Source organism: Hyla sarda, chromosome 1 (assembly GCF_029499605.1).
Source record: "Hyla sarda isolate aHylSar1 chromosome 1, aHylSar1.hap1, whole genome shotgun sequence".
Taxonomy (NCBI): Eukaryota; Metazoa; Chordata; class Amphibia; order Anura; family Hylidae; genus Hyla; species Hyla sarda.
In genome coordinates, this window is record NC_079189.1 from 204,322,369 (window position 1) to 204,350,266 (window position 27,898).

General features: G+C 41.0%; 1 protein-coding gene across 2 annotated transcripts in view; it reads right to left on the reverse strand.

Annotated features, from left to right (window-relative positions):
• The window catches only part of GRID2 (glutamate ionotropic receptor delta type subunit 2), a 1,137,650-nt gene that overhangs the window by 457,874 nt on the left and 651,878 nt on the right, over positions 1–27,898 (reverse strand). For both annotated transcript variants that reach the window (XR_008891518.1, XM_056567543.1), the window contains exon 8: positions 10,053–10,172. Coding sequence is in view for 1 of the 2 variants with exons in the window: in XM_056567543.1 (XP_056423518.1) it covers positions 10,053–10,172 (120 nt within the window). In the remaining variant the exon portion in view is untranslated. The remainder of the gene's footprint in view (positions 1–10,052; positions 10,173–27,898) is intronic.

Consider the following 27,898-nt stretch of genomic DNA (forward strand, 5'->3'; position numbering starts at 1 on the left):
AGGAAGCCGGCAGGAGGTTGTACAGTTATTACATATAGTTGTGGATGCGATTCTGACCAATCGCAAACTTGCCGAAGTTACGGTGCTGGTTTCACAAATCCAAAACAGATCTATAATAGTATACAGTTTGAAGTATTCGTATTGATACGTGTTGGAGTTGCGACCAATCGGATGTAATGTAGTGATGGGTTTCTGACCAATCAGCGGGATGACGCTAGAACCGCGATGTTGAGGATATTTTTTAAGTTATGTTTTAGATCCATTTATGTTCAATATATTCATTCAGACCTAAATTTTCTGAATTTTCCATTACACCAATTGAACATATTCCCTCTGGTTCCCACCGACGGTACACTCAACTATGTAGAAGGGAAAACTTTTGGATATTCAAGCTGAAAACTTTAACTCCTTCAAGTCTGAATGAATATATTGAACATACTACATAAATGGGTCTAAAACATAACTTCAAAAATATCCTCAACATCGCGGTTCTAGCGGCATCCCACTGATTGGTCAGAACCCATCACTACATTACATCCGATTGGTCGCAACTCCAACACGTATCAATACGGATACTTCAAACTGTATACTATTATACTTCAGTGGCTGCATAGATCTGTTTTGGATATATGAAACCAGCGCCGTAACTCCGGCAAGTTTGCGATTGGTCAGAAGTTCTACTACTACTATATGTAGTAACTGTACGACCTCCTGCCGGCTTCATTCTGATTGGATATGCGCATTGAAGCCGACCCTTTCTGATTGGTCACTTTTATCCAAGCCGCTTTCTTTTACCAAGATGAATGTATCTGAGCCGGCTCTCTCCTGATTGGCCAACACTCCTCAAGAGCGCATCTGATTGGCTAAAAAAACATGATGCCCCCCTTTTCGTTAAAAAAAAACAAAAAAAAAAAAACGGCACAATCTGCACAGGAGAAAAAAAGAAAAAAGAATGAATGACGTCAAAGACTCCAAGATCTGTTATTGGTCGTTGCTTTTTTCAAACCTATAGCGCGAACCAAACTGAAAATAAACTCACATTCATAAACAAAACATCACACCAGCAATATTATTAACCAGTTTATTCAAAAATGTATTTTTACACACGTTATTCATTTATTTAAATCTTCACAGAAGACCTTCTAAACCTTTTATATCACGCCCCCTGGGAGGTCCCTGACACTTTCCTTTGGTGCCCGTTTATTTTTAATTTTTTTACTTTTTTCAGTATTTAACTGTAACTTGCACATGTGTATGTAGACAGCCTTTTTTTTACCTGCAATTGAGAAAGGGGTAACATAACCCTGAAACACGTCTTGCTTGTCTGTTTTAAATGTATGCACAATAAATGTGAATACTTTTTACCATATCGGACTATATCCGATACTTGATCTCAGAAGGGCAGCGCCGCTGCAAAACATCTTTTTTCCTTTCCAAGCTACATTTCTCCTGCCCCTCACCACCGAAGGTGTTTGATCAAGTATCTGCCCGAGATGTGGGGTCTGCCCGAGATCTCTCGTCTGACCCCACACGGAGGGGTGATACGACCGTCCCAAGAGTCCCCCAGGTGAGCGCACATCACACGGTGGTAAAAGTGGGTAATTGCACCCACAGAATCACATGAGGCACTGTCCTCTCCTTGTTTTCTCTCTCTTTCATTTACTCAATAGGGGTGTAGAACACTTTGCCTTGTACTGACACGCATAGGGAGTGTGCTGTGTTAGTGAAATAATACTGCTATTCAGTATGACATGCAGATTACAGGCATCGCTATTAGAATCACTGCCACAGAGCGTCTGGATGTTGCAGCAGGGAGACCATATGGCATCAAATAAAGAGATTTTTTATAACATTTTTATTTAATTTAATTAGAATTTATTTACATTTTTTGAGTACCCATTCTGGTGAGCATCGAGCTGGCGGTCTTCTGCCAGGCAAGATACCACCTGTTCTAGCCCCTGCCTCTTAGCACCCCCCTGACTGTGAAAGTGCGAATGTTTCATTTAATCAGTTGTGGTTCATTGTTATTGCTCCAACCTATTTCATTGGATTCTTGTGGAAATTCCACAGGTAATATATGACGTTGACGACCATAGGGCCTCAGTCTTGAAAAGATTACATTAATTTATTTAAATGTAACATTTATATTAGATTCACAAGTGTAATTTCCCAGTGTTTACTTTGAACTAATACTGTATGGCCATGTTAACATCCTCTGGATACTTGATGAAAAACTGCCACACCGCAGAGTAGCTGATTTCCCCCCCCCCCCCCAACAGTCTGTACTGACTGACTGCTACTGCCGCTGACTCCAGGAACCCGTGAAGCAGGTGGTCTACCCCAGGCACGTTTGTCTCCAGACTTCCCACTGCTGCCGCCATGCTGACTCCCAACCATGCTACCACCTTGCTGGCTCAACTGCTATCTCATGGGCAACCTGCCACCCTCTTTTCCTGATGATGAAGCCCCTTCTGCACCTGGCTCCTAAGTGTGATCAGCTTAATCATCATCAAGTTGTGTCAGCAATTCACTAATGTCCCCCTCAGGTTCCTCAACAGTGTCTGCTTCAGGAGCCTGAATGCTCACAACACCACCTACCACCCTACTCTCCTCATCACTACTTGCCCACCTAGCAAAGGAAGTGGGGGATGTCTCCTCCACTTCTTGGCTGGGCTGCTGACTGTCCTCTAGTAGATCGCCCTAACTAAAAAGTGGAGCTGAACCCACAGCATGGGATACTTCTATGGGGGGTGGGAACAGCATAGGACAAAGGCAATGGGAGGACAGGAACTGCTCCCGGGCCATGCCAACTGATGGTTGTGTCTGAGGAATCCACTAACTGTTTACTAGGGGTGTTAGATGTCTCTTGTGATGAAGTAGATGGCCAAGTAAACCAGTCAATGACAATAGATGGGTTCCTGGTCGAGACACGACCACTAGCTGATACCAGGAGCTCAGGACTCTTGCTGTGACTCCAGCTGCCACTCGCCCCTAGTTTCTTGGGACCTCCGCCTGCGCCTGATGAATTTAGGTCTCTGCCACTCCTCTGTGCACGTCCTGGCACTTCTCCTGACTTACTTAGTGCACATACAGTATGAGGGGAGTGCAATACGCTTCACTACGCTTAAAATAGTATTTGTCTAGAACAGCAGCAGGTGTGTACTTTTGGCTGGCCTTTCACAGTACCAAGGCCCTTAAGACTTGGTACAACATGGTACAAAATGGTTCAACACTTAGATGTACTTATGTGGTATGCACTTATGAGGGGAGGACAATGCGCTCCAGTATGCTGAAAACAATATTTGTCTACACCAGCAGGTGTGTACTTTTTGCTGGCCTTTTATAGTAACTAGGCACTTAAGACTTTAACAGGAACCAAATAATACAACATTTAGATGTACATCTGTGGTATGCACTTATGAGGGGAGGACAATGTGCTACAGTACGCATTAAAAAGTATTTGTGTACAACAATAGCCGGTGTGTACTTTTGCCTGGCCTTTCACAGTATCTAGGCCCTTGAGACTTTAACAGGAATAAAATAGTACACCACTTAGATGAGCGTATGTGGTATGCACTTATGAGGGGAAGATGATGCACTACAGTATGCTTAAAACAGTTTTTGTGTACATCAGCTGGTGTGTATTTTTACCTTGCCTTTCACAGTATCTAGGCCCTTGAGACTTTAACAGGAAAAAAATTGTATATTGCTTAGATGAATGTATGAGGTATGCACTTATGAGGGGAGGACAATGCTCTCCAGTAAGCTTAAAAAAGTATTTGCGTACACTAGCAGTACACACCAGTGCTGCAGCACACAGTCACTTTGTACTACACCCAAAACTGCACTTTCTCTGTCAATCTCACTCCCTTCCCTATCAGTGCTTCTAGGCAGGATTTGTGCTTGAGCTGAATCGCTGCTGTTCTGTGCAACACACTGTGCAACACACTGCTCTCTGTCTCTCACTGTAATAGAATGCTGTAGTAACTGGGAGGTTAATCGCTGCAGTAAGAATGCTTTTCTGTGCAACACACACTGCTCTCTGTCCCTCTGTGCAACAGAATGCTGATGTGACTAGGAGGTGACTTGCTGCTGGAAAAAAGCTTTTCTGGCAAACACAGCACTCTCTTTCCCTATCATTTTCGCTGCAATGAAAGGCTGAAGTGACTGGCTGCAAGTGACTGGCAAGTGACATCACAGGGGTGACTGGCTGCTGATAGACTGCATGCTGCATGTGATTCAGGGTCATCCCACCTACCCTTGTCCCCACCTTCCCAGGATTCATCGCCCCATGTCCTCACATGTGGATCCACCATTGTAAATGCCCTGGAGCCTGGACCGCACTAAATGGACTTTAATGAAACGATTTGCGTGATCGAATCGTGCTGATATTCACATTTTTTGCAAATCAAATTTTTCCTGAAATTCATAACGAATTTGGATTTGTCAGATTTGATTTGCTCATCCCTAGCTGCTACTCTATGTTCCTTTTTTACAGTAAGTTACATCTTTAGCACTTGTGTGTAATAGATGGATACAATATCTTAGTCTTGGATATTGTGGTATAACAATGTAATTTAACATGTATCTTTTCCTTTACATCAGAGGGCTTCAAGGTTCAGCAGCAATTTTCCAATTTTTCACAAAATTTTCTAAATCTAAATTTTTCAGGGACCAGTTCAGTTTTGAAGTGCATTTGAAGGGCCATATTAGAAATACCCCATAAATTACCCCATTATAAAAACTGCACCCCCCCAAAAGTGTTCAAAATGACATTCAAAAAGTTTGTTAACCCTTTAGGTGTTTCACAGGAATAGCAGCAAATTGAAGGAGACAATTCAGAGAAAGGTGCGGAAAAAAGATATTTTCAAATTTCTTTTTTTTTTCCCCTGCCATTGTGGGTGGAGGGTGGGGTGGGTTATAATAGGACCAAATAAATGCATATGTATTTGTAAGTTGTATTGTATTTGTAAGAACTTGAATGTTAAAAAAAAGGAGAAAATTCTACATTTTCATTTTTACATTCGCATGTTCTTGTAGACCCAGTTTTTGAATTTTACAAGGGGTAAAAGGAGAGAAATCTTCCTAAAATTTTTAACCCAATTTCTCTCGAGTAAAGAAATACCTCATATGTGTATGTCAAGTGCTCTGTGGGTGCATTATAAGGCTCAGAAGAGAAGGAGTGACAGTGGGATTTTGGAGAGTGAGTTTTTCTGAAATGGTTTTTGGGGGGCATGTCACATTTAAGAATCCCCTATGGTGCCAGAACAGCAAAAAAAAAAAAAAACACATGGCATATTATTTAGGAAAAATAACCCCTCAAGGAATGTAACAAGAGGTACAGTGAGCCTTAACACTCCACAGGTGTTTGACGACTATTCGTTAAAGTTGGATGTGTAAATAATTTTTTTTCATAAAAATGCTGGTTTTCCCCCAAATTTTAAGTCTTTACAAGGGGTAATAGGAGAAAATTCCCCAAAAAATGTGTAACCCGATCTCTTCTGAGTATGGAAATACCCAATGTGTGGATGTCAAGTGATCTGCTGGTGCACTACAATGCTCAGAATGGAAGGAGTTACATTTGGCTTTTGGAAAGCAAATTTAGCTGAAACGGTTTTTGGGGGGCATGTCACATTTAGGAGGCCCCTATGGTGCCAGAACAAAAAAAAATAAAAATAAAATAAAAAAAACATGGCATACTATTTTGGAAACTACACTGCTCAAGGAAAGTAACAACGGGTACAGTGAGCCTTGACACCCCACAGGTGTCTGATGACTTTTTATTAAAGTTGGATGTGTAAATGACTTTTTTAATTCACTAAATTGCTGGTTTTCCCCCAAATGTTACATTTTACAAGGGGTAATAGGAGAAAATGCACCCCCAAAGTTGTAACCCCATCTCTTCTTAGTATGGAAATACCCCATATGTGGATGTCAAATGCACTGCGGCGCACTACAATGCTCAGAAGAGAAGGAGTTACATTTGGCTTTGTATAGAAAATTTAGCTGAAATGGTTTTTGGGGGTCATGTCATATTTAAGAAGCCCCTATGGTGCCAGAACAGCAACAACAACAAAAAAAATGGCATACTATACTACATACTGCGGGTACACTACAATGCTCAGAAGAGGAGTCACATTTGCAAATTTTGCTGAAATGGCGGGGCATGTCGCATTTAGGAAGCCCCTATGGTGCCAGAACAGCAAAAAAAAAAAAAAAAAACACATGGCATACTATTTTGGAAACTACACCCCTTAAGGAATGTAACAAGGGGCACAGTGAGCCAGCGTTCTGGGACAGTACAAAAGAGTTGTACATGGCAACCTGTGCCAAGTAGCCCGCAACCTTTTTGTACCATACCCGTGTTTAGCACATGACCATGTATGGCTTGAGGACTTGATCAGAGGGATCAACTCCCCCATATACCAATTGTAGTCCAAAATACAGTCAGGCTTGAGGACCGTTGTTGTGGTACCTCGCACAGGGACAGGTGAGCGGTAGTTACCATGAATTGTGTTCATCATAAGGACATCCCTCTTATCCTTATACCTGACCAAAAACAGGCACGGGACTCACCCTTGGGCATAGGTGTCTGCAGAAAATTTAGAGGGAGGCCTCTCTGATTCTTCTGCATGGTCCCACAAGCGGACGTGAATCTGGTGACAAGTGATGTGAACAGAGGGATGCTCGTATAAAAGTTGTCCACGTAAAGGTGGTAACCCTTATCCTGCAATGGGTGCACAAGGTCCCAAATGATTTTCCCGCTAACACCTAGAGTGGGGGGACATTCTGGGGTTTAATACAGGAATCTCATACTTCATATTCTCTAAACTTGTAAGTGTACCCGGAGGTACTCTCACAAAGTTTGTAGAGTTTCACGCCAGACCACGCCCGCTTCGAGGGAATATACTGGCGGAAGATGAGTCTCCCCTTAATACTGATAGGAGACTCATCTACCTAGAGCTCCCTGAGCAGTACGTAGGCTGCTCAGTGATCGAAGACCGGCCTCACTTTGTAAAGCCGGTCATAGGCGTGATCACCTCGGGGGGGACACGCCGCATTATCAGTGTAATGGAGGCATTTCCGAATGGCCTCAAACCGCTTCCGTGTCATGGCCATTACTGTAAAGCGGGGTCTGGTAGAAGATGTCCCCGCTTCAGTACTGCCTGACACCGGTTTTTTTGACCAGGCCCATATGTAGCACGAGGCCCCAAAATGTCCTTATTTCGGCTGCACTGACGGCGTACCATTCATTGGACCTAGCCAAGAACGAATCAGGGTGGTGTGCGATGAACTGTTGGGTGTACAGATTCGTCTGCTCCACCATTAGATTGACAAAGCCGTCACTGAAAAAATAGAGTGTGTGTGGGGGTCGGGGAAGTATGTAGTGTGTGTGTTTTGTGTATACTATATATAAGGTTGTGTGATTATAACACCGTTATATGGAAAAAAAATAATGCTGTGGCCAAAAAAAAGGGGGGGGGGCAAATGCAGCGCCCTGAACTGCTAATAGGGCCCGGGTCACGCTGAAAAATCTGTGACAGACCTATTAGGAGGTCAGGGGGAACATTTTTATTTTTTTTTACTTCTTTTCACTTTTTTTTTTAAACCTCCTACCTGTCCCTTTACTGTAATCTCAACTCCTGCACTACAGACAGTTCTTCAGCCCTGGGGTTATCAGATCTCAGCAGAGGGGGGGTCCCTGGCTCTCTCTCACAGCTTTGCCCGCTGACTGAATGCGGTGGGTGAGCAGAGCTGGGAGAAGGGGACATTAACCCCTCCTCTGCCGGCTGCTCTTGGTTGGACCAATAGAAGCGCTCCTGGGGGGTGACAAAATCGCCCCCATCCTCATAGATACAGGAGATGATTGGGGGTGTATTCACCCAAGATCATCGTGTATCTCCGGGCCATCGGATCACACGTGACCCGTATGACCGAAATCACTGCAGATCTGAGGCAATCTCCAACATGGGGGGGGGGGTCGTCTCAGGATCCCCTGGGCATTTACATGGGATGCCTGCTGAAATCATTTAGCAGGCATCCCGATCCGGTCCCCCCGTCGCGCGGCGGGGACCAGAATTCCCACGGGCGTGCAGGTACTTCCTGGGTCCTTAAGTACCAAGGAGCCAGGGCGTACCAATACGCCCTGGGTCCTTAAGGGGTTAATTGAAAGTTTTATAAAAGCATCTCCATGATGGGGGGAGGGGATTCAGTGATTTTATTTACCCTGACATACCCTCCACAGGGCATGCTATATATTCCCTTGCCCAAATTCCATGAAGCCCTGTGATATTTGGCTGAGTAAAAGTTCTAAAAAATATTACCCATCTAACCTGCTGATAAAATAATTTAATAGCTGACTAGTCTCAGGCCAATAAGTGGCTGGCCAATAAGTCACCGGTTATTGACTGTGTGTTCGGATCCAGTTTTTCAGTGTATTCTGTTGATCACTAAATATTCCGATTTGAACCAATATGAAGAGAAATATCTCTTTTGGTAAATACATATATGTTCCATAGTCAATGGGGGGGGGGGGAGGGGGCAGCCGAGTATCAAATGTTCAGAAAAGGCAATGCATAACTAAGCTAATGGATTGATCAGATTTGAGTTAATTTATAATGTCTCAAGTAGAGGAAGTATGTGGTAACTACAGAACCTTTTGCTTTAGTGCACTATTTGATGTTTATTGTTCATGATATGTTGCTGACTCAATGAGTTGCTATATTTTGCTTATTGATGCTTAACCTCAGAGTTAAAGGGGTATTCCAGGCAAAACCTTTTTTTATATATATCAACTGGCTCCGGAAAGTAAATTACTGCTATTAAAAAATCTTAATCCTTCCAATAGTTATTAGCTTCTGAAGTATTCTGTCTTAACTGCTCAATGATGATGTCACGTCCCGGGAGCTGTGCATGATGGGAGAATATCCCCATAGGAACTGCACAGCTCCCGGGACGTGAGTCATCAGAGAGCAGATAGACAGAAAACAACAACTCAACTTCAGAAGCTAATAACTATTGTAAGGATTAAGATTTTTTAATAGAAGTAATATACAAATCTGTTTAACTTTCCGGAGCCAGTTGATATATATAAAAAAAAGTTTTGGCCTGGAATACCCCTTTAATTACTACATCATTGCTGTTTGACTAAGATTGATATTGTGTGTCCAATTATGAGCATTATATAAATGACTGTATTTGGTCAGTAGATTTTATTATTTTTGTATCATTATTATTGCAACAACATAAATTATGCTAGATCAATGAGCCTGATCAAAGACTTTAGTTTATTTTATGTGTCAGCCCAAGTTGTATGAACTGCACTGCTTATATATTTTTGACAATTCATATAGGCCACACACACAATTGGTACTTTTCTTGTGTCCACAAAGATAGGTCTTCAACTATCTATGCTTTTTACCTGACAGCGTGAACTACCAGGAGGAACATGAAGTGCGTCGTGATTTGAGCATTACATTTCAATTACACTTTACGCTGGCTTTCTAATGTAAACTGTAATGCATTCGGGCGTTCTAGACATCTTCTCCCTTAGCATAGCTGCACCCTCTTCATTCATGTGCATCCCGTCCCTACCATAAAGTCTGTAGCCAACAAAGAAGTTGTCCCAGTTCTCCACGAACACAAACCTCTCCTGATTTTAGTATTTTAGTGGCTTGGATAAGGGCTTCAGTGAAGAGTTTAAGAGAAGGTGGCCCATCTTTCCAGCTTTTTCTGCAACATATTTCAAATTGCTAGGAAACACAACTTATTAAATGTTTCTACTTTTTTTGTTTCACCAAGGACCTGTGCACATTATATACCATATAGAACACATTTTTTATTTTTTTAAACATAAGAAGTCGGTATGGCCCTATATTGTTGCAGCTTTAAGTTTTGCAAATTACAGAGATGTATCTGGCTTACATACCAAATATAGCTCCTAGACATGATTAAAACCTCTAGACAGCTTCTTTTAGTATCACAAACACCCATTAAGAAATAGGACATATTAATTTGAAAAACAATATAGTTTTGTCTCTTTGATATCTTACCTTACGAGCGCTTCTGCCAAGTTCCTCCCCGTAATTGGTACCTAATATTTCAAAGTGGATATTTGGATTGTCACCAACATCATCAAATTCCAAAATTCCTGTAAGTCCACTTACTGCACCCTATAAAATGAAGAATAAGAATAGGTCAAAACATATCAATGATTCATAGTGTGTATGTACATATAAGTACATTTTACTTCTTTCTGTCATGTGCCTATAAAGCCATACGGAAAAGATAATTGCTGAGTGTGGCTATTTCATCCAACTATTATTTGTAAATGTCAAGCAAACATTTATTATTATTATTTACCATACCCAAGATCTGAACTGCCGGGAAAAAAAATTGGACCGTTATCTATATAATAATTTTTATGTTTTTAACATATTTGCCTAGTCTACATGCTATATTACAAATGGTAACTATGGAGAGGAAATATTCTGTTTTAATATGTTTTACAATTGATCATTGCATTTATAAACCAAAGGAAGGCTGTATATTTAAGACAATGCATATTTCTACCATGGAGACAGGGTTAGTAATTGCTATAGTGCCCTCTGCTGAAGGGAATCCTAAGCCCAAAAAGAGACAAATATAAGTAAGAAGTGTCATGCTGGTGCTCAGAGGCTTATCTATCATACATGTTATGGTTTAAGTGTCTGTTGTACCAGTAGATAAAAGTTCCTCTTTGCAGAGCAAACCACTGAATGGACAACAATTAGAGATGAGCGAATCTAATCTGACGAAGTCGAATTTGTTCCGAATTTCATGAAAAATTTGGTTCGGACCAAATCGGAACTTCGACTGGTTTCGAAATAATGAATTTCTTCATTAGCGACACCCCTGCGATCGTCCAATATAATGTATGAATGCGAGCGGCTTTTTCCTGCGCTCGCATCTTTGCAATAGATAGGATGATCAAGAGTGACACCTGCTGTGATCTGTTCTTAACTGCAGGTACTACTGCTCCCAACATGTTGCTCCATGCTGGGAGCTGTAGTACCTGCATCAATAGACAGATCGCAGCGGGTGTCACTTCTGACCGCTCTTCTCTGGGCCCACTATAGTATGAGTATATGCCGTGTATATACCTATTAGTCATATTTCCCGCAGAGAGCTGTGATTTGCTGGAACCATCTGGCCAGTTACAGCTTTCTGCCGGAAATATGTATAAGTGATGTGAATTCTATTCACATCACTGGCCAGCCAGAGTATTGTGCAGAGATGCGAGCGCAGGAGAAAGCCGCTCCATCTCTGCAATAGATAGGACGATTGCATCGGGTGTCAGGAGAGACACCTGCTGTGATATGTCCTTACCTGCATGCACTGCTGCTCCCAACATGGAGCACACTCTGCTCCATGCTGGGAGCTGTAGTACCTGCATTAATAGACAGATCACAGTGGGTGTCACTTCTGACACCCAATGCGATCGTCCTGTATGATGTATAGATGCGGGCGGGTGGCCGCTCTTCTCTGGTCCCACTGTAGCATGAGTATATGTACACGTATATCTACCTATTTGGCCAATTACAGCTCTCTGTGGGAAATATGTATAAGTGATGTGAATTCTATTCACATCACTGGCCAGCCAGAGTATAGTGCAGAGATGCGAGAGCAGGAAAAAGCCGCTCCATCTCTGCAATAGATAGGACAATTGCATCAGGTGTCAGGAGTGACACACGGGGCGGTCTGTCTATTAGTACAGGTACTACAGCCCCCATCATGGAACAGTCTTTTCCATGCTGGGAATAGTAGTACAACCTAAAAAAAAATGTAAAAAATAGAAAAAAAAGTGAAACACACACAAACACTTTAACACAATATTAAAGGGGTAATCCAGGAACTTTTTTTTATTTGACTATGCTACAGGGGCAGTAAAGTTTGTGTAGTTCATAATATAGTGTCTGTACCGGTGTGTGAGGGTTTTCTCACAATTCTTCTGTGATTTTCACTCCAATATTTATTTTTAACAGCATACAAAATGACAGTTGTCTCGGATTTTTCCCAGCTTGCAATGTGGCAAGACCTGACTCACTACTCAGCTGATGACAGGGAGCCTGTCTGCTTCAATGGGTGGAGGGATCGCTTGGTGGGAGAGGGATCAATCTGCACCTAATGCAACAGCTGTAGGCACCCTGATTGAAAACCACAGGTCTTTTTATATGGATGCAGCTCATTTATGTTTCAATGGGTTGGGTGGCTGATGTGTGGGATGGAGGAAAATGGAATTGTGGGATTTGTAGTAAAAAAAAAAATAGAAAAGTCAAACAGGAAATACCAGTTCACAAAAAGCTAGCCACAGTGTTATGGTAATCTCATGACAAGCTCAGATCCTTCCTAAGCATGTCCATCACTGCCTGCCAGGTACGTGCTAAAATCCCCTTATGGTGGATAACCCCTTTAAAATACATTACTAATAAAAAAATATAATAATAATTAGTTATAAAAAATATATTATTTTTACATTCAAATGTCCCTTTTCAAAAAATTTTATATTGTCGGCTACATTTTTAGGTCCCTGCATGCCCACATAAATAGATATCACAATGAACAAAGTTCTATGGTGCCGCAATCAATCTCCAGGTGCGGAGCTCCACTCTCAACTCCCAAACATGCAACATATAAAAAGTTCCTGGGCTTCCAACGCAAAGGCAGTGCTAGCATACACATATTAAGATAAACTCACTGTTCCAGTAGAGTATAAACGACCAGCCGGTCTTCTTTATTTTCCTCTTTTGTTCCAATAAAGTGCAGTGTGCAACATTTACATTTCAGCCAGGTATTCTCAGCTCAGGGCAACAGGATATGAAGCGATGTTTGAGGGGAACGCATGAGTAAGGGGGCGTGCCCCTCGAAACGTTGCGTCATACCCTGTTGCCCTGAGCTGAGAATACCTGGCTGAAATGTAAATGTTGCACACTGCACTTTATTGGGACAAAAGAGGAAAATAAAGAAGACTGGCTGGTTGTTTATACACTACTGGAACAGTGAGTTTATCTTTATATGTGTATGCTAGCACTGCCTTTGCGTTGGAAGCCCAGGAACTTTTTATATATCATATAAATTGATGTCTGTTTAAAAATTTACATTAACATTTTTTTTTGTCTTTCAATTTTTGAGAGCGGGAAGGGACCAGAAAATTGAGAATGCATTTCTATATTTTTTTTTTCTAGTTTTTGCTCTAAATAATATATTTTTATTTTTTATTTTCACTTTACTTTTTTAGCCCCAATTACTTAATTTTTTCAGGCATTTAGATGTGCTGCCATGAATAATTGTGGGGATCAGAGATGAGATGAGCACAGAGACATCAGCAATATGTACAATACAGTAGGCAAAAAAAGGTTGAGTTTCCCTAATTTACCAAAAATTTAGCTGACAATAATAAAAATATAGAAAGGGACCATTTAAATGTAAAAATAATATATTTTTTATAATTAATGTTTTTATTTTTTTATTAGTAATGTATTTTAATATTGTGTTCAATAAAGTGTGTGTGTGTGTGTATGTGTGTTTAACATTTTTTCTCTCTATTTCTTATATTTTTTATGTAGTACTACTACTACTCCCAGCATGGAACAGACTGTGCCCTGATGGGAGCTGTAGTACCTGTACTAATAGACAGATCACCCGGGTGTTACTCCTGACACCCGATGCGATTGTCCTTTCTGTTGCAGAGATGGAGCGGCTTTCTCCTGAGCGCGCATCTCTGCACTATACATCTAAGCCGGCCATTTATGTGAATAGAATTTACAACCCTCATTCATATTTACCCCAGAGAGCTGTGATTGGCCAGATTGTTAAAGCCAATCACAGCTCTCTACGGGAAATATGAATAACAGGTATATATATGGCATATACTCATACTACATTGGGACCAGAGAAGAGTAGCCGGCCGCCCGCATCTATACATTATACAGGACGATCTCCTTGGGTGTCAGAAGTGACACCCGCTACGATGTGTCTATTAGCACAGGTACTATTACTCCCATCATGTAATAGTTTGTTCCATGCTGGAAGTAGTAATACTACCTAAAACATTTTTAAAAAATTGAGAAAAAAAGTGAAAAACACACACACTTTATTAAAGACATTATTAAAATAATAATGAAGGACTGGTGAAAGCAGCACAGGCTGCGAAAAGGCCATTGTCCCATTACTTTTCCCCCTCCTGACGTCTTTGTAATGCCTTAACTGGGAATAAAGTCGAATTTGCATCTTCATCGAGTGCCGTGAGTAAATCTTTGCTCTTGTCTGAACAAGGACTTTTAGCCTATGTCTGTCCTGGATCACAGAGCACCGTACTACTTGATGCACCTACATGAGGTCAGTGTATAACTGGACTAGCGTTCATAAAACAGGTGTTATAATCTGGGAAACTAGCAGTGCCAACTGTATTTCTCCTTTCGCTATTGGACATCATTAACCTCTTGGGGACGCAGGCCATATGCATATGCCCTGCATCCCCCATCCTTAAAGGGGTACTCCGGTGGAAAACTTTTTTGTTAAAATGAACTGGTGCCAGAAAGTTAAACAGATTTATAAATTACTTCTATTAAAAAATCTTTATCCTTCCAGTACTTATTAACAGTTGTATGCTACAGAGGAAATTATTTGCTTGTTGAATTTCTTTTTTGTCTTGTCCACAGTTCTCTCTGCTGACACCTTTGTCTGTGTCAGGAACTGTCCAGAGTGCCATAGGTTTGCTATCAGGATTTTCTCCTGCTCTGGACAGTTCCTGATATGGGCATCAGGTGTCAGCAGAGAGCACTGTGGACAAGGAAAAAAAGAAATTCAAAAATAAAATAATTTTGCTAATAAGTACTGGAAGGATAAAGATTTAAAAGTAAATGATGCAGTAATTTACAAATCTGTTTAACTTTCTGGCACCAGTTGATTTAAAAAAAATGTTTTCTACCAGAGTAACCCTTTAAGGACTAAGGCGTACCTGTAAGCCCTGAGCATTTCCGGTCCCTACTGCTCGCTGGGCGGGGAATGGACCAGGATGCCTGCTGAAATAATTCCCTGACAATGCTTGGGGGGGTCCTGAGACCCCCCTTGTTGGCGATCACCGCAAGTCGCCGATCAATTCAGATCGGCGATTTGTGGCAATTCCAGGTCAATCCGGCCGTCCGAGATGGTACCTATCATCCTTTAGCAGCAGGAGGGAGGTGGCACTCGTGCCACCTCATGAATGTCCTGATTCATCGGCCATTACCGGCCGACAAATCCGGACGCCTGCTGTGGGAGTGTCCCCAACATCACCCCCTCTGCCCCTGTTCCGGAGGGCAAGAGCGGGTGCCGGGAGTGTGTAGCTGAGGCTTCGAACTCCGATCCCCAGCATCGGCCCGCGGGATCGGGGCCCCAGCAGCGGAGGAGGTGGGGACGGCAGGCAGGATCTTCACTGTGCGGCAGCAGGAGGTGAGGCTGGCCTCCCGCTGTTGCTAAGCAACAACTCCCAGAATGCACACAAGGGCATGCTAGGAGTTGTTGTTATGCAACAGCAAAAGGCACAACTACAACTCCCAGCAGGCCCTTTGGTAGTTTTTGCATGCTTGGGGTTATAGTTTTGCATCAGCTGGAGGCACATTTTTGTTGGGAGATGTAGTTTTGCAATGGCTGGAGGTACACTGGTTGCAAAACACTGAGTTAAGTAACAAACTCTCAGTGTTTTGCAAACAGTGTGCCTCCAGCTGTTGCATAATTACAACCCTCAGCATGCACAACTGCCAAAGGGCATGCTGGGAGTTGTAGTTTTGCAACAGCTGGAGGTTTGCCCCCCCATGTGATTGTACAGGGTACATTCACACGGGCGGGGGTTTACAGTGAGTTTCTCGCTGCAAGTTTGAGATGCCAAAAGTTTTCCGCTGCAGCTCAAACTCTCAGCGGGAAACTCACTGTAAACCTTCGCCCATGTGAATATTCCCTAAAAACACTACAGTACACCACAAAATAAAAAATAAAAAAACACTACATATACACATACCCCTACACAGTTACGCCCCCCCCCCCCAAATAAAAATGAAAAACATCTGCTACGGCACTGTTCAAAATGGAGCTACCCCCTTTTGCAAAACAACAACTCCCAGTATTGCTAGACAGCCACTGACTGTCCAGGCATCCTGGAAGTTTTGCAACAGCTGGAGGCACCCTGTTTGGGAAACACTGCCGTAGGGTAATTTTGGTATCGGAGGCAAGTGTAATTCTTGCATCCGGGTCCATCTCTATGCAAAATCCCAAATTTAGGCCTCAAATGCACATGGTGCTCTTTCACTTCGAAGCCCTGTCGTATTTCAAGGCAACAATTTAGTGCCACATATGGGTTATTTCCGTAATCGGGAGAAATTGCCTAACACATTTTGGGGGGCTTTTTTTTCCTTTTATCCCTTATGAAAAGGTAAAGGTGTGGTCTACACTTGCATGTTATTGTAAAAAAAATATTTTTTTTACACTAACATGCTGGTGTTGCCCCATGGTGCCAGAACAATGGACCCCCCCCCCCCAACATGTGATCCCATTTTGTAAACTACACCCCTCACGGAACGTAATAAGAAGTACAGTGAGCATTTACAGCGACTTTAACGAAAAGTCGTCAAACACCTGTGGGGTGTTAAGGCTCACTGTACCCCATGTTGCGTTCCTTGAGGAGTGTAGTTTACAAAATAGTATGCCATGTGTTTTTTTGCTGTTCTTGCACCATAAAGGCTTCCTAAATGTGACATGCCCCCCAAAAACCATTTCAGCTAAATTTGCTTTCCAAAAGCGAAATGTGACTCCTTCCCTTTTGAGCATTGTAGTGCACCTGCAGATCACTTGACATCCACATATGGGGTATTTCCATATTCATAAAAAATGGGGTTACAAATTTTGGGGGATGGCATTTTCTTCTATTACCCCTTGTAAAAATTTAAAATTTTTAGAAAAAACAGCATTTTAGTGATTTTTTTTTTCATCTACACATCCGACTTTAACGAAAAGGCATCAAACACCTGTGGGGTGTTAAGGCTCATTGTAACCCTTGTTAAGTTCCTTGAGAGGTGTAGTTTCCAAAATAGTATGCCATGTGTTTTTTTTTCTTTTTTTACTGTTCTGGCATCACAGGGGCTTCCTTAATGCAACATGCCCCCCAAGAACCATTTCAGCAAAATTCACTCTCCAAAATCCCATTGTCGCTCCTTCCCTTCTGAGCCCTCTAGTGCACCCACAGAGCACTTGACATCCACATATGAGGTATTTCTTTACTCGAGAGAAATTGGGTTACAAATTTGGGGGGGGGGGGATTTCTCTCCTTTTACCCCTTGTAAAAATTAAAAAAATGGCTCTACAAGAACATGCAAGTGTAAAAAATGAAGATTTTGAATTTTCTCCTTCAATTTGCTGCTATTCCTGTAAAACACCTAAAGGGTTAACAAACTTTCTGAATTTTGAATTGAAATTTGAATTGGATTGATCACAATGGCATCATGCATTAAACAAATACTTACCCTGGCTGAAAGAAAAGGAAGGTAACAAATAAAACTTCCAGGTACAAGCATAATTATAACATCTTTATTTATAATGCTTGGATTCTAAACTAATTGATTAACAAGACTAACTGGGACAAACCCCAGGTATATTTTCTAAGTGCCATGACATGCGCACTGATAACATCTTCTGGCCGGGAAGTTAAAATTCTTATGCGTGCGCGAGAGGTCCGAGACTTCCCGCGACTCGCGGAGAGAAGAACATTTGCAAAGTTTAAGTACACGCGCATGCGCGAGAACGGGATCCACGTGTTTTGACACGTAAGGTAAACAGGAAGAGGATCTAATGGGCGCGACGGAACTTGCGCATATTCCGGCGCTGGAACCTTCATGCCGACCCAGTGACCCCTGTACAAGGTAAGTCTCCATTGGCTCACAACGGAGACACATAAGCTAGTGAGAACCAAATTGGCCAATGATTTAGGGGTGGTTCCCTGACAGGCTATAAAAGGCACATCTGGTGGCTGCACGTGTCAGTATGTCTCTAAACCCCTGAGGACGTGGTGGACACCACGAAACATGTAGGGGAGACATAGTTCTGTATTTTAATTTGCAGCAATTAGTCCCTTCATAGACGCTCTGCAGACGTCTTGATACTTCTACTCTTTCCATTAGGAATTATACCTTATCAAAATAGGGACTTTGCTAGTGCTATTAAGTGATACATTTCTGAACCTTTTAATACAATATAAAGTGAAGTTTTATCACACCTATAGGGGAACATAAGAGGGGGATTTTTTTGGTTTAGGGTTTTTTTACCCCATCACCTTTGGGTGATTGGGGTTTGGTTATTTATTATTTGATTAACCCCTTCCCCAATCTGGGCTTTTTTCGTCCAGTTTCTATAATGGGGTCATTTATGGGGTATTTCTCACAGAAAAGCCCCCCCTCCCAAATCTACTTCAAACTTAACTGGTCCCTGAAAAATTCTAATTTAGAATTTTTTCGTGAAAATTCTGAAAATTGCTGCTTTAATTTGAAGCCCTCTAATGTGTTCAAAAAGTAAAAACATGTCAACTTTTTGATGCCAACATAAAGTAGATATATTGTATTTGTGAATCAATATATAATTTATTGGGAATGTCCATTTTCCTTACAAGCAGAAAGTTTCCAAGTTAGAATGGATTTTTTCACCAAGAAATGATGCAAGTAACGACAAAAATTTACCCCTATGTTAAAGTAGAATATGTCATGAAAAAACAATCTCGGAATCAGAATAAAATGTAAAAGAATCTCAGAGTTATTAATGCATAAAGTGAGAGTTGCCAGAATTGCAAAAAAAGGGCTGAGTTAAGTTGAAAATGGGTTGAGTCCCTAAGGGCTTAAAATACATTACTAATAAAAATTTGCTGATAATTTATTTGTATTGAATCGAATTTTTCAAAGATTCGCTCATCTCTAACCACAATGTTAGGTAATGACCAGACTGAGTACGTATAAGAGGAAACTTGTGTGCTCATTAAAAGAACTACATTCAGCACTGCCTGAGCAAATATAGTAGATTTCATGCTGAAAAACCCTGTGGTAAGTTGCACAGGACGTTCACTTTGAGAACTGCACTTTCAGTCATACGAAGAGTTTGACTGGGACCCCGAAAGTTTCCCTAGATGGAGAACATGCTCATTGGCCCTCATTTACTATTGCAAACCCGATATGTTTTGTTGGGCTGTACGCCAGATTCTGATGCATTGCTCCAGAAATTCTGTCTGCGTCTTGACTAACTCTCCATTTTGCTAAGAAAACCCAAAAAAGGGGCGATGCTGTTGGGAAAAGGGGCCGTGGTCACAGAAAAGCGGCGTATTCCCGACATTTTCACAAAAACCCAACATATTTACTAAGGTTTCCACAGAAAACGTGGTTGATTTCAACTGAGGAAAACCCTACAGAGCATGTGTAATAAAAAAGCAAAATGTAGGGTAAGTGGAAAATGTAGGGAAACCTTAGCAAATACCGTGGAAAGTGAATTGTAGTGAATTAAAGGGGTACTCCGGTGAAAAGCTTTTTTTTTTTTAATCAACTGGTGCCAGAAAGTTAAACAGATTTGTAAATTACTTCTACTAAAAAAAATCTCAATCCTTCCTGTACTTATTAGCTGCTGAATACTACAGCGGAAATTATTTTCTTTTTGAAACACAGAGCTGTCTTCTGACATCATGAGCACAGTGCTCTCTGCTGACATTTCTGTCCATTTTAGGAACTGTCCAGAACATAATATGTTTGCTATGGGGATTTCCTTTTACACTGGACAGTTCCAAAAATGGACAGAGATGTCAGCAGAGAGCACTGTGCTCATGATGTCAGCAGACAGCTCTGTGTTTCAAATGGAAAAGAATTTCCACTGTAGTATTCAGCAGCTAATAAGTACAGGAAGGATTAAGATTTTTTTAAAAGAAGTAATTTACAAATCTGTTTAACTTTCTGGCACCATTTGATTTAAAAAAATAAAAAAATAAAATTCACCGGAGTACCCCTTTAAAACCCACAAAGAAACCTATACTCAATTCTTAGTAAATAAGTGCCATTGTGTTTGCTGAAATTGAGGTGTAGAGGAACAAGAGGTACAAATGAGAACCTCCAGGGAGCTGGTAGGTATGATGATCCAATTTCTGGTCAGTAAGTGGCTCCAAAAGAATAGAGACTGGGAAGGTTTCCAAAACTTTTGCAACAAAATAGACAACCACCAGGTTCAAAAGAACAATGAGTTATCCAATATAATAATGGTTGTTACTTTTACAATAAACAGCTGCACAGCCAGGCATACTACAGGAACAGGAGTCCCTGCTCATGTACCGAACTGACCCAAAGTGAATCACATATCGACTCACTTATAGTAGTATTAATTGAGAATCATTTCTACATTTGTAATGATGACCTAGATTCACAGTGTTAATAGGGCTGTCTGATGAAGCTAAAGCCAAATGTAGATCTAACGTTTCTAACCCTTAAAGGGTAGCTCCCACCATCATGATTTTTTTTTCTGTCCCTGCCTATTGCACTTCTATCCCTAACACCCTCCCTGCCTTTATTTTTATTTTTTTACTATTTTTAAAATGGCATTTAGTCTGCCTGGTAGTGTGCTCACTACCAGGCAGACTTCCCTAGCAGGCACCACGTCACTGATGCCTGCTGGGGCCGGCACTTCCGCCCTTAGTTCTCCTAACAGGGTGCCTCCAGCTGTTTCACCACTACAACTCCCAGCATGCCCTGACATCCATTGGCTGTCAGGGCATGCTGGGAGTTGTAGTGGTAAAACAACTGGAGGCACCCAGGACAGGAGTTTCATGGGGAAGGAGTGAGCCAGGAGCCGATGCGGGAGGGACGGGTGCGGGGAGACTCTTCCTGCTGCTCGGTAAGTAAACCCAAACAACCCCCCCCGTACCTTGCAGCAGCGCCCCCCATCCCCCCGCACCTTGCAGCAGCGCCCCCCATCCCCCCGTACCTTGGAGCAGCTCCCCCATCCCCCCCATACCTTGGAGCAGCTCCCCCCATCCCCCCCGTACCTTGGAGCAGCTCCCCCCATCCCCCCCGTACCTTGGAGCAGCATTCCCCGCACCTTGCTGGAGCAGCCAACCCCCCGCGCCGCCCGCACCTTGCAGCAGGGCCGTCGGCGAGTGCGGGAAGCCGATGCGCAGCCCTGGCTGTTACTGCGCCTGCGCAAAATTTCGACTGATGCCCTGCCGGAATCAGTCGGAATTTTGCAGTGACGTCACTCCGCACTGCATTCGGCCACTAGGAGGGCGCCCCCTAGTGGCCGAATTTCAAATTGCTTTTAAAATGTTTTAAAAGCATTTTTTTTTATAAAAGTATATTAGAGATATGTTGTAGTACTTAAGTACTACAACATATCAAAAAAAAAATTCATGACAGTGCCCATTTAAAGGTGTACTCCGGTGGAATTTTTTTTAATCAACTGCTGCCAGAAAGTTAAACAGATTTGCGAATTACTTAAATAAATAAAAATATTTATCCTTCCAGTACGTATTAGCGGCTGTATATTACAGAGAAAGTTCTTTTGTTTTTGGATTTCTTTTTTTTTTCTGTCCACAGTGCTCTCTGCTGACAACTCTGTCTGCACCAGGAATTGTCCAGAGCAGCATAGGTTTGCTATTGGGATTTGCTCCTATTCTGGACAGTTCCTGATACAGACAGAGGTGCCAGCAAAGAGCACCGTGGACAGAAAAAAAAAAAAAAGAAATCCAAAAAGTAAAGAACTTTCGCTGTAGTATATAGCAGCTAATATGTACTGGAAGGATACAGATTTTTTAATAGAAGTAATTAACAAATCTGTTTAGCTTTCTGTCACCAGTTGATAAAAAATTTTTTTCCACCAGAGTACCCCTTAAATGATTATAAAGTAAGGTTTTATTATGAAGATAATGTATTTTAATGTTATTAACAAATCTCTCTATCTATCTGTCTATCTGTCTGTCTGTCTGTCTATCTATTTATCTATTTATCTATCTATTATCTGTTTGTCTATCTATCATCTATCTATCTCTCTATCTATTCATCTAGCTATCTATCTATATATCTGTTTGTCTATGTATCTATCTATCTAAGTCTTTGTTTCTTTCTCTCTCTCTCTCTTCTCTCTGTCTCTCTCTTTCTCACCAAACATCTACTTATTTTGCTCACGTTTATTTAGCAGTAATGTATTATCAATGTAATATCATAGCTATATTTCGCTTTGCACTCAATGTTTAATAATGTATTTTATCTTATTAAGCATACATTAGAACAAGAGCTCCTCTTCAGCTTTCATTTAGACAATAATGTAAATATATTCTGTTTAAATTTTTGTTAAAACGTTCTTGGCAATTGCTTCTGTTTGCCTTTCCAATTTTAATTTAGGTAATAAATATTTAGGCTATGTTCCTCAATCAATAAAACATTATCCGTATTTGTATAATTATCATAATGATATGTGCATTAGTGCAACCAAATACTAGAAGCCAGGATCATTTTTTTCCACTTAATTTGGGACATCATTTATATTAAGATTTAAATTTGCCATTCACATTAATATTATGCTTTACTAAATGTACACAGTATTTAACCCTTTAAGGACACAGCCAGTAAAATTTTAGCATTTTAGTTTTTTCCTCCTTCTGCCGTAACTAAAAAAATTTCCTCCACGGACCCATATGACGGCTTGTTTTTTGTGCGACCAATTATACTTTGTAATTACATTATTAATTTTACCCTAAAATGTATGATGCAACCCAAAAAATATTATTTTGTGGGGAAATTTAAAAGAAACTGCATTTTTGCCACTTTTGGAGATTTAGTTTTCACGCAATGCACTTTACGGTAAAACTGATCTCTTTATTCTCTGCGTCAATATGATTAAAATGATACCCATGTTTATATTCCACAAGCAAAATTAAAAAGACTCAAGCACCCAAACTGGAACGTACTGTGGCTTACACTGAAATACTGAAGTGTTTCACGTAAACCATTGTTTTAAACATGAGCCTGGAACCAAATAAACAGTCAGGGAGGCAGGTTTCCCTATATATGTGTACAAGGAGAGACCAGAGTCAAGCACAGTGACGCAGGGAGCAGCTGTGGAAAGCCACCTCCTTGATTGAAAATTGCTTATGGTTCAGGCAGCATGAAACAGCTGACAGGTTTCCTTTAACCCGTCAAGGACAAAGGGCATACAGGTACGCCATGGTACGTCCTGCACACCCTGGTCCTGTTACCGGGGTTTAAACCATTCCCACGAGGGGAAAATGCTTCAAACCCAGTGGATCCTAGTTGCTATGAGCAGCCAGGACCCATGGAAATGCCAGGCAGGCCGCTGCCCTGCATTAAACATTTAGATACCGCTATCAAAGTTAATTGCGGCTTCAAAAGTGCAGGGTTAAAGCTGTAGGTAGCTCAGGGATGCTGCTCAGCAAAATTGCGGGTCCCGATCAGCTGAATGGACGGTAGAATGGCCTTTACCTGCCTCCTCACCATCCGATCGGTCCTCTACTGCTCCCAGCCAGCCATGCAGGCTGGAGCATCAGAGCCCCGATAACACTAAACAATGCTATGCTATGGCATAGCATTGACCAGTGTATACAATCTTCAGATTGCATGGTATAGCCCCTTTTGTAAATAAAAAAGTTAATAAAAGAGAATTAACCCCTTCCTTAGATTGAATCACTCTTTTTGTCCTATTTTCTTTAAATAAAAGAATGTAATAAAAATTAAACATAATCATGTTTATTTATTCTCATATTATCACTGTATATATGTGTTCATATATACAGTGATATCGAAATTAAAATTACAAAGGGGAGCAGATCCTGTTCAAAGTGACTTAAATAATAATCCACTCTTAATTTGGGACTTTTTTTTAACTACAATACCACATTGCTGATAGATGCTTAGTTTTACTGCTGATGCAGTTTATTTTATGGGTTTAACCCTTGTTATTAGCTGCGCAAGTTGGTACGCTATTATTGTCTACCTATTCCGATCTGCCCCATGCTTATTAAAATTTAACACACACATGCAACCACCCCACCCCCCCGCCGATGTTTCGCTGGAGGAACTGGCTTTGTCAAGGGTCAGGATATCACTGGCGTGACAGACACATTAGCTCCGTTTGTAGGTGGGGGCAATAAATTCTCCAATTGCGGATTGCTTCCTGAGGTTATAGTATCTCCCGGGATTCAATCTCCAAATCCCATTGGATTATTCGCCATCACTCACCTATCCACGTAGGTTCCTAGGGTAGTGGTATAGCTGGGAGCGTTACCTCCAATTGGTCCGTACATGATTTTAGACCTGATTTGGAAAGCCACAACTGTCTATATAAGATTTCACGGCTAACAATGCATATCAGAGCAAAAATCAAGCCATGAGAAGGAAAGAACTGCCTATAAAGCTCAGATACAGGCTTATGTGAAGGCATAGATTTGTAAAAGGAAACAAAAATTTTTTACCACACAGAAAGTTTTTAGAGCACAACCAGGACTCTTCCTAGAGCTGGCAGCCCCTGCTAAGTAATCAGGGTAGAAGGAGCTAAAAGGAACAAAGAACAGAGATATTGTTAGTGAATACCTGACCCAGCTTTCTCTGGACCTCAGACAGGGCTGAAAGTTTACCCTTAATTTTACCACATGGTAACAACTTAACAAAATGAGAGAAAAAATTCTGTCACCTAGCTCCAATCTGTGGCATGTGGGAAGGGGCCTAAATGGTATAAAAGTCAGATCAAAAGCAATTTATTTTTTTGGCCATATGAAACCTCAGAAACCAGAGTCAGTAGAATATGATCGTGCATTGCCTCCTGTTTTCTGTTGTGCTAGAATGATAGCAGGAGATGAACAGAGATGAGCCTCTGCCCAGATAGATGATCAGATTAGAAAAATGTGAATCCATTCTGTACTGAAAATTGGATAGTACATAATAAGCCTAGGGTGACAAATAGTGTCTAAAAAAAAAAAAACATGAGGAGGTGCTTGCACAACATTGGGCTAAGAGCTGGACTTCCAGCTTTGGTGTTCCAATCACCTCATGCCACTACTTATAAAGGCTATCATGGTGCAGTACAAGATGGCAGTGGAGGCTAAAATGGAGAAATATGTTCTGCTTTTGTCTTGGATGCATTGATAGCTTGAGATTGGTCTGGAGATCACAAGTGCATTCCCATGAAAGGACCTTTGAAAGGAAATGTCAAACCAGTTCTACTCCTGAGGTTATAGCATGGGGCAAGCATAATATCTGATATCCAGACCCCTGTGCTTGGCATTACATTGATTTGTTTGATTTGGTCAAACCAGTGGAAAGACTATTTCCACTAAAAGTTCCAAGAGACATTTTTCAACATGATTACCTGTAGACAACCTAGAAGCATGCAGGAGCTGGGACTGGAGACACATAGACGTTTCAACCCCTCAAAGTCAAGTTTTAGAATAGACATGCTAATCTAACAAGCTGATAAGTTTGACAAGAAAAGCAGTTCATGTTATGTTGGATTGAGACTATTAGGGGAGATTTATCAAAACATGTCTAGAGGAAAAGTTGCTGAGTTGCCCATAGCAAACAATCAGATTGCTTCTTTCATTTTTTAGAAGCCTTTTCAAAATTGAAAAAAGCAACCTATCCTATATACATGTTTTGATGAATCTCCCCCTTTGTCCCATGCATTTCTATATGTATCAAGCAGACTAGAGGGAGCTGAATCCAGCAGTGTAGTCACTAGGGGCTGATTCATATATAGCAAAATGGCCAATCGCGTTATGGTCCGGGTTGGAGATGCTGTAGCTGGTGCTGCTTGGTCAAGATATATAAATAACCAAATATGAAAGAATAGACAGCACTCACCAATCAGCTATCTTTTTTTACTATTTAAGACATCAGAAGCATGTCGGCAACTAGAAATGAGCAAATTTATTGAAAAATATGATTCGCCGATTTGCCAAATTTTCAGAAAATTTTTGCTTTGGTCTAAACTTACTTGCGGCGAATCACTATTAAAAACGGCAATTTATGGACTACAGAGAGCCTCAGTAGGGGTGTAGAACACTTTGCCTTGTCGTAACACGCATAGGGAGTGATCTGTGTCAGAGAAATAATACTGTTATTCAGTATGACATGCAGATTACAGGCATCACTATTAGAATCACTGCCACAGAGCATCTGGATGTAGGAGCAGGGTCGAGAGACCATATGGCGTCACAATTGAAGAGAAATTGTTTAATGTAATTTTTATTTAACCTGTTCAGGATGCCGGGTGTATGCATACTCCCTGCATCCCGAGTCCTTAACCCCTTAAGGACCGGGCGTTTTTCAGTTTTTGCTCTTTCTTTTTTTCCTACTTACCTTTAAAAAATCATAACTATTAAAATTTTGCACCTAAAAATCTGTATTATGGCTTATTTTTTGTTCCACTAATTCTACTTTGTAATGATATCAGTCATTTTACCCATAAATGTATGGCAAAACGGGGAAAAAAATCATTGTGCGACAAAATTGAAAAATACAGCCATTTTGTAAATTTTGGGGGCTTCCGTTTCTACGTAGTACATTTTTCGGTACAAATGACACCTTATCTTTATTCTCTAGGTCCATACGGTTAAAATGATACCCTACTTATATAGGTTTGATTTTGTATTGCTTCAGAAAAAAATCATTACTACATGCAGGAAAATGTATACGTTTAAAATTGTCATGTTCTGACCCATATAACTTTTTTATTTTTCCGTGTTCAGAGCACTATGAGGGTTCATTTTTTGCGCCGTGATCTGAAGTTTTTGTCGGTACCATTTTGGCATTGATCGGACTTTTTGATCGCTTTTTATTAATCTTTTCATGATATAAAAAGTGACCAAAAATACGCTATTTTGTACTTTGGAATTTTTTTGTGCATACGCCATTGACTGTGCGGTTTAATTAGCGGTATATTTTTTTTTAAATCGGACATTTCCGCGATACCACATATGTTGATTTTTGTTTTTATTTACACAGTTTTTTTGGGCATGCTGGGAGTTATAGTTTTGCAACATCTGGAGGGTCACAGTTGCCAAACTACAACTCTCAGCATGCCTGGACTGCCCAGGCATGCTGGGAGTTATAGTTCTGTAACATCTGTCCCTTCAGATTTTGCAATTTTCATGACATTTTTGAAAATTGCATCTCTACTTTGAAGCCCTCTAATTTTTTCAAAAAGCAAAAATATGTCCATTTTATGATGCCAACATAGAGTGGACATATTGTATTTGTGAATAAAAATAAAATGTATTGGGAATGTCCATTTTCCTTACAAGTAGAGAGCTTCAAAGTTAGAAAAATGCTAAATTTTTTTAAATTTACATGACATTTTGGGATTTTTCTCCAAAAAAGGATGCAAGTAACGCCGAAAATTTACCACCAAAATAAAGTAGAATATGTCACGAAAAAACATTCTAAGAATCAGAATATTCAGTAAAAGCGTTTTTGCGTTATTAATTTGTAAAGGGACGGTGGTCAGAATTGAGAAAAAGGGCTCAGTCCTTAAGGTGAAAAAGGGCTGCGTCCTTAAGGTGTTAATAAAATTTGAATTTATTAGACTTTTTAAAATCCTCTCTTGAGGACCCATTCTGGTGAGTATCGAGCTGGTGGTCTGCCGCTAGGCGAGCTACCACCTGTTCCTGCCCCTGCTTCTCAGCGCCCCCCCCCCCCCCCCCCCCGACTGTCTTACTCTGTGTGGATCTGCAAATGTTTCATTTAATCAGTTATGATTCATTGTTATTGCTCCAACCTGTTTCATTGGATTCTTCTGGTAGTTCCACAGGTGCTATATGACGAAGACCATGGGGCCTCTTGAAAAGATTACATAGATTTTTTTA